Below are 11,159 nucleotides of genomic sequence, written 5' to 3' on the forward strand. Positions count from 1 at the left end.
CTTTTTTTTTTTTACTATTTTCTACATTGTAGAATAATAGCGAAGACATAACTATGAAATAACACATATGGTATAGCAGTAAGCCCAAAAAAGTGTTAAATAAATCAAAATATATTTTAGATTCTTCATAGTAGCCACCCTTTGCCTTGATGACAGCGTTGAACACTCTTGGCATTCTCTCAACCAGCTTTTTTTATTTTTTATGCTATGGGTGGGTGTTGCCATCGTGACCAGTGAACTGAGATAAGGCGGAGCTTTACCTAGCATGGACTTGTAGATGACCTGGAACCAGTGGGTCTGGCGACGAATATGTAGCGAGGGCCAGCCGACTAGAGCATACAGGTCGCAGTGGTGGGTGGTATAAGGTGCTTTAGTGACAAAACAGATGGCACTGTGATAAACTGCATCCAGTTTCCTGAGTCGAGTGTTGGAAGCTATTTTGTAGATGACATCGCCGAAGTCAAGGATCGGTAGGATAGTCAGTTTTACTAGGGTAAGTTTGGCGGCGTGAGTGAAGGAGGCTTTGTTGCGGAATAGAAAGCCGACTCTAGATTTGATTTCCAATTGGAGATGTTTGATATGAGTCTGGAAGGAGAGTTTACAGTCTAGCCAGACACCTAGGTACTTATAGATGTCCACATATTCAAGGTCGGAACCATCCAGGGTGGTGATACTAGTCAGGCGTGCAGGTGCAGGCAGCGAACGGTTGAAAAGCATGCATTTGGTTTTACTAGCGTTTAAGAGCAGTTGGAGGCCACGGAAGGAGTGTTGTATGGCATTGAAGCTCGTTTGGAGGTTAGATAGCACAGTGTCCAAGGACGGGCCGGAAGTATATAGAATGGTGTCGTCTGCGTAGAGGTGGATCAGGGAATCGCCCGCAGCAAGAGCAACATCATTGATATATACAGAGAAAAGAGTCGGCCCGAGAATTGAACCCTGTGGCACCCCCATAGAGACTGCCAGAGGACCAGACAGCATGCCCTCCGATTTGACACACTGAACTCTGTCTGCAAAGTAGTTGGTGAACCAGGTAAGGCAGTCATCAGAAAAACCGAGGCTACTGAGTCTGCCGATAAGAATATGGTGATTGACAGAGTCGAATGCCTTGGCTTCATGGTTGAGTCACCTGGAATGCATTTCAATTAACAGGTGTACCTTGATAAAATATATTTCTTTCTTAATGTGTTTGAGACAATCAGTTGTGTTGTGACAAGGTAGGGGTGGAAGATGGTCCTATTTGGTCAAATACCAAGTCCATAATATGGCAAGAACAACTCCATACCCCACCTTTGCCCTCAGAACAGCCAACGGTTCTTGACCCAAACCAGTGTGCCTGGCACCTACTACCACACCCCGTTTAAAGACACTTCAATGTTTTATCTTGCCCTTTCACCCTCTGAATGACACACAGACACAATCCATGTCTCAACTGTCACAAAAGGGTTAAAAGTCCTTCTTTAACCTGTCTCCTCTCCTTCATCTACATGGATTGAAGTGGATTTAACAAGTGACATCACTAAGGGATCATAGCTTTCACCTGGATTCACCTGGTCAGTCGATGTCATGGAAAGAGCAGGTGTTCCTAATGTTTTAGATCAGGTGCTGAATCCTCCTATATAATCCAAAGAATAAGCAGACCTTTTAACATGAAATTCTACCACCGCAACTCACTCAGTCTGTTTCCTTGTGGTGGTGCGGCCAAAGAAGTCGAAGTCCACCTGGAACCACTGGTAGATGGAGGCGTGGACAGCGTGGTACTTGTCACAGATCTGCTGCGCTGTCAGACCTTCCTCACGGGCCTTGTTCTCTGTAGCTGTACCGTACTCATCAGTCCCACACACATACAGTACATTCCAACCACGCAGACGACCGTACCTGGGAGAGACAGAGAGGAGAGATACAGTATTATAGGATAGTGTACAGTATAGTATAGTAGTATAGGGGTAGTGTACAGTATAGTAGGGTAGTGTACAGTAAAGTAGGGTAGAGTAGTGTACAGTATAGTAGAGTAGTGTACAGTATAGTATAGTAGGGTAGTGTACAGTATAGTAGGGTAGTGTACAGTAAAGTAGGGTAGAGTAGTGTACAGTATAGTAGTGTACAGTATAGTAGGGTAGAGTAGTGTACAGTATAGTAGAGTAGTGTACAGTATAGTAGGGTAGTGTACAGTATATGGTAGAGGGGTAGTATAGTAGGGTACAGTAGGGTAGAGTAGGGTAGGGTAGTGTACAGTAGGGTAGGGTAGTGTACAGTAGGGTAGTGTAGAGTATAGTATGGTAGGGTAGTGTACAGTAGGGTAGTGTACAGTATAGTATGGTAGGGTAGTGCACAGTATAGTAGGGTAGTGTATAGTAGGGTAGTGTACAGTATAGGTAGTGTACAGTAGGGTACAGTAGAGTAGGGTAATGTACAGTATAGTAGGGTAGTGTACAGCAGAGTACAGTAGAGTAGGGTAGTGTACAGTAGGGTAGTGTACAGTAGGGTAGTGTACAGTATAGTATGGTAGGCACAGTATAGTGCACAGTATAGTAGGGTAGTGTATAGTAGGGTAGGGTAGAGTTGGGTAGTGTACAGTAGGGTACAGTAGTGTAGGGTAATGTACAGTATAGTAGGGTAGTGTACAGTAGTGTAGAGTACAGTAGGGTACAGTAGAGTAGGGTAATGTACAGTATAGTAGGGTAGTGTACAGTAGGGTAGTGTACAGAAGGGTAGGGTAGAGTAGGGTAGTGTACAGTAGGGTAGGGTAGGGTACAGTATAGTAGGGTAGTGTAGGGTAGTGTACAGTAGAGTAGAGTGGTGTACAGTAGGGTACAGTAGGGTAGAGTAGGGTACAGTATAGTAGGGTAGTGTACAGTAGGGTAGAGTAGGGTAGGGTAGTGTACAGTACAGTAGGGTAGAGTACAGTAGGGTACAGTAGAGTAGGGTACAGTATAGTAGGGTAGTGTACAGTAGGGTAGGGTAGAGTAGGGGAGTGTACAGTAGGGTAGTGTACAGTAGGGTAGGGTAGTGTACAGTAGGGTATGGTAGAGTAGGGTACAGTATAGTAGGGTACAGTAGGGTAGGGTACAGTACAGTAGGGTAGTGTGCAGTAGGGTAGGGTACAGTATAGTAGGGAAGTGTACAGTGGGGTAGTGTACAGTATAGTAGGGTAGTGTAGTGTAGGGTAGTGTACAGTAGAGTAGGGTAATGTACAGTAGGGTAGAGTAGGGTACAGTATAGTAGGGTAGTGTAGTGTAGGGTAGTGTACAGTAGAGTAGGGTAGGGTACAGTAGGGTACAGTATAGTAGGGTAGTGTACAGTAGAGTAGGGTAGTGTACAGTAGGGTAGAGTAGGGTACAGTAGGTACAGTATGGTAGGGTAGTGTACAGTAGGGTAGAGTAGGGTACAGTATAGTAGGGTAGGGTAGTGTACAGTAGAGTAGGGTAGAGTACAGTAGGGTAGAGTACAGTAGGGTACAGTAGAGTAGGGTAATGTACAGTATAGTAGTGTACGGTAGGGTAGGGTAGAGTAGGGTAGTGTACAGTAGAGTAGGGTAGGGTAGTGTACAGTAGGGTAGGGTAGTGTACAGTAGGGTATGGTCGAGTAGGGTACAGTATAGTAGGGTACAGTACAGTAGGGTAGTGTACAGTAGGGTAGTGTAGAGTAGGGTAGGGTAGTGTACAGTAGAGTAGGGTACAGTATAGTATTGTAGTGTACAGTAGGGTAGAGTAGTGTACAGTAGGGTATGGTAGAGTATGGTACAGTATAGTAGGGTAGTGTACAGTAGGGTAGGGTAGAGTAGGGTACAGTACAGTAGGGTAGTGTGCAGTAGGGTAGTGTACAGTATAGTAGGGTAGTGTACAGTAGGGTAGTGTAGAGTAGTGTACAGTATAGTAGGGTAGGGTACAGTATAGTAAGGCAGGGTACAGTATAGTAGGGTAGTGTGCAGTAGGGTAGGGTACAGTATAGTAGGGTAGGGTACAGTATAGTAGGGTAGTGTACAGTATAGTAGGGTATGGTACAGTATAGTAGGGTACGGTACAGTAGGGTAGTGTACAGTAGGGTAGTGTACAGTAGAGTAGAGTAGCGTAGTGTACAGTACAGTAGGGTAGGGTACAGTATAGTAGGGTAGGTAGGGTACAGTATAGTAGGGTAGGGTACAGTATAGTAGGGTAGTGTACAGTATAGTAGGGTAGTGTACAGTATAGTAGGGTAGGGTGCAGTAGGGTAGGGTACAGTAGGGTACAGTATAGTAGGTAGAGTAGGGTACAGTATAGTAGGGTAGTGTACAGTATAGTAGGGTAGGGTACAGTAGAGTAGGGTAGAGTACAGTAGAGTAGGGTAGTGTACAGTAGGGTAGGGTAGTGTACAGGGTAGGGTAGTGTACAGTAGAGTAGGGTAGAGTACAGTAGTAGAGTGTAGGGTATAGTAGGGTAATGTACAGTATAGTAGGGTAGTGTACAGTAGGGTAGTACAGTAGAGAGTAGGGTAGTGTACAGTAGGGTAGGGTACAGTAGGGGTAGGGTAGTGTACAGTAGTAGGGTAGTGTAGGGTAGTGTACAGTAGAGTAGGGTAGTGTACAGTAGGGTAGTAGGGTAGAGTAGGGTACAGTATAGTAGGGTAGTGTACAGGGTACAGTATAGTAGGGTAGTGTAGGGTAGGGTAGTGTACAGTACAGTAGGGTAGAGTACAGTAGGGTACAGGAGTAGTGTACAGTATAGTAGGGTAGTGTACAGTAGGGTAGTAGGTAGGGTAGTGTACAGTAGGGTAGTACAGTAGGGTAGTGTACAGTAGGGTAGTACAGTAGGGTACAGTATAGTAGGGTAGTAGGGTTGTGTACAGTATAGGGTAGGTGTGGGTAGGGTACAGTATAGTAGGGTAGTGTACAGTAGGGTAGTGTACAGTATAGTATAGGTAGTGTAGGGTACAGTGTAGGGTAGTGTATAGTAGGTAGTGTACAGTAGGTAGGGTAGTGTACAGTAGGGTACAGTATAGTAGGGTAGTGTAGTGTAGGGTAGTGTACAGTAGAGTAGGGTAGGGTACAGTAGGGTAGAGTAGGGTACAGTATAGTAGGGTAGTGTACAGTAGAGTAGGGTAGTGTACAGTAGAGTAGGGTAGTGTACAGTATAGTAGGGTAGTGTAGTGTAGTGTACAGTAGAGTAGGGTAGTGTACAGTAGGGTAGGTAGTAGTATAGTAGGGTAGTGTCAGTGTAGTAGGGTAGTGTACAGTAGAGTAGGGTAGTGCACAGTAGGGTAGTAGGGTAGTGCACAGTAGGGGGTAGGGTTAGTAGGGTAGGGTAGAGTAGGGTAGTGTACAGTAGAGTAGGGTAGTGTACAGTAGGGTATGGTAGTAGGGTACAGTATACAGTAGGGTAGGGTAGGTAGTGCACAGTATAGTAGGGTAGTGTATAGTAGAGTAGGGCACAGTAGGGTAGGGTAGTGCACAGTAGGGTAGTGTACAGTAGGGTAGTGTACAGTAGAGTAGGGTAGTGTACAGTAGAGTAGGGTAGTGTATAGTAGAGTAGGGCACAGTAGGGTAGGGTAGTGCACAGTAGGGTAGTGTACAGTAGAGTAGGGTAGTGCACAGTAGGGTAGTGTACAGTAGAGTAGGGTAGTGTACAGTAGAGTAGGGTAGTGTATAGTAGAGTAGGGCACAGTAGGGTAGGGTAGTGCACAGTAGGGTAGTGTACAGTAGAGTAGGGTAGTGCACAGTAGGGTAGTGTACAGTAGAGTAGGGTAGTGTACAGTAGAGTAGGGTAGTGTATAGTAGAGTAGGGCACAGTAGGGTAGGGTAGTGCACAGTAGGGTAGTGTACAGTAGGGTAGTGTACAGTAGAGTAGGGTAGTGTACAGTAGAGTAGGGTAGTGTATAGTAGAGTAGGGCACAGTAGGGTAGGGTAGTGCACAGTAGGGTAGGGTAGTGTATAGTAGGGTAGGGTACAGTAGGGTAGGGTATAGTAGAGTAGTGCACAGTAGGGTAGGGTAGTGTATAGTAGAGTAGGGTACAGTAGGGTAGTGCACAGTAGAGTAGGGTAGTGCACAGTAGGGTAGTGTACAGTAGAGTAGGGTACAGTAGGGTAGTGCACAGTATAGTAGGGTGTGTACAGGTAGGGTGGTGTACAGTAGGGTTAGTGCACAGTAGGGTAGGGTAGTGTATAGTAGAGTAGGGTACAGTAGGGTAGGGTAGTGCACAGTAGGGTAGGTTAGTGCACAGTAGGGTAGGGTAGTGTATAGTAGAGTAGGGTACAGTAGGGTAGGGTAGTGCACAGTAGGGTAGGTTAGTGCACAGTAGGGTAGGGTAGTGTATAGTAGAGTAGGGTGCAGTAGGGTAGGGTAGTGCACAGTAGGGTAGGGTAGTGTATAGTAGAGTAGGGTGCAGTAGGGTAGGGTAGTGCACAGTAGGGTAGGGTAGTGCACAGTAGGGTAGGGTAGTGTATAGTTGAGTAGGGTACAGTAGGGTAGTGTGTTATCCACCTGGCAAAGACGTCAGCGCTGAGCACACAGCCGATGATGTTGCCCAGATGAGGGACGTTGTTAACATAAGGCAAGGCACTGGTCACGAGGACGTTCCTCTTGCCCTCCTGAGGAAGACTGGTAAGGAAACAGCCAGTCAGAAAGACACTTGCAGCGTTCCCTAAACTCAGTCCTGGAGGATCCCAAGGGGTGACCGTTGTGTTCTCTGCCCTAGCACTACACAGCCGACTCAAATAATCAACTCATCATCAAGCTTTGGTTATTAGTGCCAGGACAACAAACAAAACCTGCACCCGGGGGGGGGGGTCAGGACTGAGTTCGGAAAACGCTGATACTAATACAATTACTAATTACTAATACCCCTGTTTATAGTGCAGTTCTATGGCTGGGAGATGCCAGGGACCTCACTATACGATATTATCACCATACTTAAGTACCGATATGTAATGCAAATCTCACGATTCTTAATGTATTGCGATTCGATACTGCAATTTTAATGAGACTTGACGTTCCAAACATATTGCTCGCTATATGTCTGCGGCAGAGAGTCAAGAGAGAGCAGGAGAAATTTAGTTTTGATCAATCAGGGGGGGGGAAAAAGTAGCCTACTTTTTAAAAAGAAGTTGGGGAACAAGCGATATGATAAAAAAAATACTGCCGTTTTAGCGCAGGTACAGCTGACGTTACCGAACAAAAATAAAAAATTACACACACACACACACACACACACACACACACACACACACACACACACACACACACACACACAGTGGGGCAAAAAAAGTATTTAGTCAGCCACCAATTGTGCAAGTTCTCCCACTTAAAAAGATGAGAGAGGCCTGTAATTTTCATCATAGGTACACTTCAACTATGACAGACAACATGAGAGAAAAAAAATCCAGAGAATCACATTGTAGGATTTTGAATGAATTTATTTGCAAATTATGGTGGAAAATAAGTATTAGCCCGTAGCCCGTACACTGTGTAGGCCTATATCAGTCCCTCCAGGATTGCGTGATCGCAAACGTTTTTTTTTTTGCTAAATCAAATTTAACCAATCACTGCACTATTTCAGGATAAAACAGTTGAATCCTTGCAATATTATCGCATAAAACTGACCCATCACCGCAGTACAAAAAGAGGGCTCGCAATTTCCACCAATAAAGACTAATATAGGGTCTGTTATATAAAGGGCCGGCAGGTAGCCTAGTGGTTAGTGTTGGGCCAGTAACCGAAAGGTTGCTGGATCGAATTCCCGAGCTGACAAGGTTCTGCCCCTGAACCAGGCAGTTAACCCACTGTTCCCAGGTAGGCAGTCAACCCATTGTTCCCCGGTAGGCCATCATTGTAAATAAGAATTTGTTCTTAACTGACTTGCCTAGTTAAATAAAATAAATAATAAAGAACATTATAGGACAATATAGGGACTTATTGGGTTCGTGCAGACAGTGGCAAGTCAAATTCAAGGGCTTTCAAGCACTAATATCTTTTCAGGGACCATTAACTATTACAAATTGATTTTATGCAATTATTTCTTGTCTCCACCAGATGGCAGTAGATTGTCACAACCTCATGGGAAAAAAAAATGTTGTATTCATCGCTAACTTACAAATTCTACTCAATAATACGTTGTTTCACGGTCAACTGTGTTTATTTTCTGCAAACTTAAACATGTGTAAATATTTGTATGAACACAACAAGATTCAACAACTGAAACATAAACTGAACAAGTCACACAGACATGTGACTAACAGAAATTGAATAATGTGTCCCTGAAAAAAGGCAGGGGGTTAAAATCAAAAGTAACAGTCAGGATCTGGTGTGGCCACCAGCTGCATTAAGTACTGCAGTGCATCTCCTCCTCATGGACTGCACCAGATTTGCCAGTTCTTGCTGTGAGATGTTACCCCACTCTTCCACCAAGGCACCTGCAAGTTCCCAGACATTTCTGGGGGGAATGGCCCTAGTCCTCACCCTCCGATCCAACAGGTCCCAGACGTGCCCAATGGGATTGAGATCCGGGCTCTTCACTGGCCATGGCAGAACACTGACATTCCGGTCTTGCAGGAAATCACGTGCAGAACGAGCAGTATGGCTGGTGGCATTGTCATGCTGGAGGGTCATGTCAGGATGAGCCTGTAGGAAGGGTACCACATGAGGGAGGAGGATGTCATCCCTGTAATGCACAGCGTTGAGATAGCTTGTTGTCATTGCAGGCACAGTCCCGATGATGCTGCGACACACCGCCCCAGACCATGACTGAACCTCCAAGTCGATCTCGCTCCAGAGTACAGGCCTCGGTGTAACGCTCATTCCTTCCACGATAAACACGAATCCGACCATCACACCTTGGGACTCGTCAGTGAAGAGCACTTTTTGCCTGTACTGTCTGGTCCAGCGACGGTGGGTTTGTGCCCATAGGTAACAACGTTGCCGATGATGTCTGGTGAGGACCTGCCTTACAACAGGCCTACAAGCCCTCAGTCCAGCCTGTCTCAGCCTATTGCGGACAGTCTGAGCACTGATGGAGGGATTGTGCGTTCCTGGTGTAATTCGGGCAGTTGTTGTTGCCATCCTGTACCTGTCCCGCAGGTGTGATGTTCGGATGTACCGATCCTGTGCAGGTGTTTTTACACATGGTCTGCCACTGCGAGGACGATCAGCTGTCCGTCCTGTCTCCCTGTAGCGCTGTCTTAGGCGTCTCACAGTACAGACATTGCAATTTATTGCCCTAGCCACATCTGCAGTCCTCATGCCTCATTGCAGCATGCCTAAGGCACGTTCACGCAGATGAGCAGGGACCCTGGGTATCTTTCTTTTTGTGTTTTTCAGAGTCAGTAGAAAGGCCTCTTTAGTGTCCTAAGTTTTCATAACTGTGACCTTCATTGCCTACCGTCTGTCAGCTGTTAGTGTCTTAACGACCGTTCCACAGGTGCATTAATTGTTTATGGTTCATTGAACAAGCATGTGAAACAGTGTTTAAACCCTTTACAATGAAGATCTGTGAAGTTATTTGGATTTTTACAAATTATCTTTGAAAGACAGAGTCCTGAAAAAGGGACGTTTCTTTTTTTGTTGTGTTTTTGACTGAACTGATCCTTTAAAAGTTACAAGATTATAACTGTCAAGGTCCCTGCTGTACACACGAGTGGTAACTGAAGTCAGTGCTGATGATGTTGTAAGACCTGATGAGCAGAGTTTTGAGACATGTAAAGTGTTGGTCCCATGTTTCATGAGCTGAAATATAAGACCCCCAGAAATGTTTCTTGAGCACAGAAAGGCAGGATCTACATTGTTCCATTTTGATGTGACGCTTGGCAGCGCCTAGTCAGTTAGTTCTGTAACTGCCTGGCTGAGTGGCGGTGGAATGAGCGATCTCACCCGGCAACCAGAGAAACACGCGAGGCAATAAAACTCTGTAGTCTGCCTGGAGTTGAATTCGCAAGACCAATACATTTGTTATATTTTCCTAAACATATTTGATCATTATCCGTTCTCCTCTTAAATTTGAATTCAAGTACTAACTTGTGAAAAATGAGTTAAGCAGCTGAAGCACCTTGTGCGGACCCTGTGGACCCTGTGGACTGGATATCATGTAGCGTACTCACATAGGGTGTTGTCTCTCTGGAACCATGGGTAAGTCTGCAAGTCCTTTACCCCAGGTGACCGCGGCAGACTGGATCTCTTCCTCTGACAGCACACAATCATCATCACCCTGGAGGACAGAAACACATCACAGTCCCGTCATCATCACCCTGGAGGACAGAAAAACATCACAGTCCCGTCATCATCACCCTGGAGGACAGAGACACATCACAGTCCCGTCATCATCACCCTGGAGGACAGAAAAACATCACAGTCCCGTCATCATCACCCTGGAGGACAGAAACACATCACAGTCCCGTCATCATCACCCTGGAGGACAGAAACACATCACAGTCCCGTCATCATCACCCTGGAGGACAGAAACACATCACAGTCCCGTCATCATCACCCTGGAGGACAGAAAACACATCACAGTCCAGTCCCGTCACCATCACCCTGGAGGACAGAAACACATCACAGTCCCGTCATCATCACCCTGGAGGACAGAAACACATCACAGTCCCGTCATCATCACCCTGGAGGACAGAAACACATCACAGTCCCGTCATCATCACCCTGGAGGACAGAAACACATCACAGTCCCGTCATCATCACCCTGGAGGACAGAAACACATCACAGTCCCGTCATCATCACCCTGGAGGACAGAAACACATCACAGTCCCGTCATCATCACCCTGGAGGACAGAAACACATCACAGTCCCGTCACCATCACCCTGGAGGACAGAAACACATCACAGTCCCGTCACCATCACCCTGGAGGACAGAAACACATCACAGTCCCGTCATCATCACCCTGGAGGACAGAAACACATCACAGTCCCGTCATCATCACCCTGGAGGACAGAAACACATCACAGTCCCGTCATCATCACCCTGGAGGACATAAACACATCACAGTCCCGTCACCATCACCCTGGAGGACAGAAACACATCACAGTCCCGTCACCATCACCCTGGAGGACAGGACATCACCCTGGAGGACAGAAACATCACAGTCCCGTCACCATCACCCTGGAGGACAGAAACACATCACAGTCCCGTCACCATCACCCTGGAGGACAGAAACACATCACAGTCCCGTCACCATCACCCTGGAGGA

At 46.1% G+C, this 11,159-nt stretch overlaps 1 protein-coding gene across 1 annotated transcript in view; it reads right to left on the reverse strand.

The window, feature by feature from the left end:
- Positions 1 to 10,167, reverse strand: part of LOC135530129 (methionine--tRNA ligase, cytoplasmic-like) — a gene marked incomplete at its 5' end in the record, with an annotated part of 46,565 nt that extends 36,398 nt beyond the window's left edge. The window contains 3 exon segments of the mRNA XM_064958518.1: positions 1,672 to 1,875; positions 6,453 to 6,569; positions 10,061 to 10,167. Coding sequence (XP_064814590.1) covers positions 1,672 to 1,875; positions 6,453 to 6,569; positions 10,061 to 10,167 — 428 coding nt within the window.
- Positions 10,168 to 11,159: the final 992 nt, after the last annotated feature.

The sequence above is a fragment of the Oncorhynchus masou genome, chromosome 5 (genome assembly GCF_036934945.1).
Source record: "Oncorhynchus masou masou isolate Uvic2021 chromosome 5, UVic_Omas_1.1, whole genome shotgun sequence".
NCBI classification, from domain to species: domain Eukaryota; kingdom Metazoa; phylum Chordata; class Actinopteri; order Salmoniformes; family Salmonidae; genus Oncorhynchus; species Oncorhynchus masou.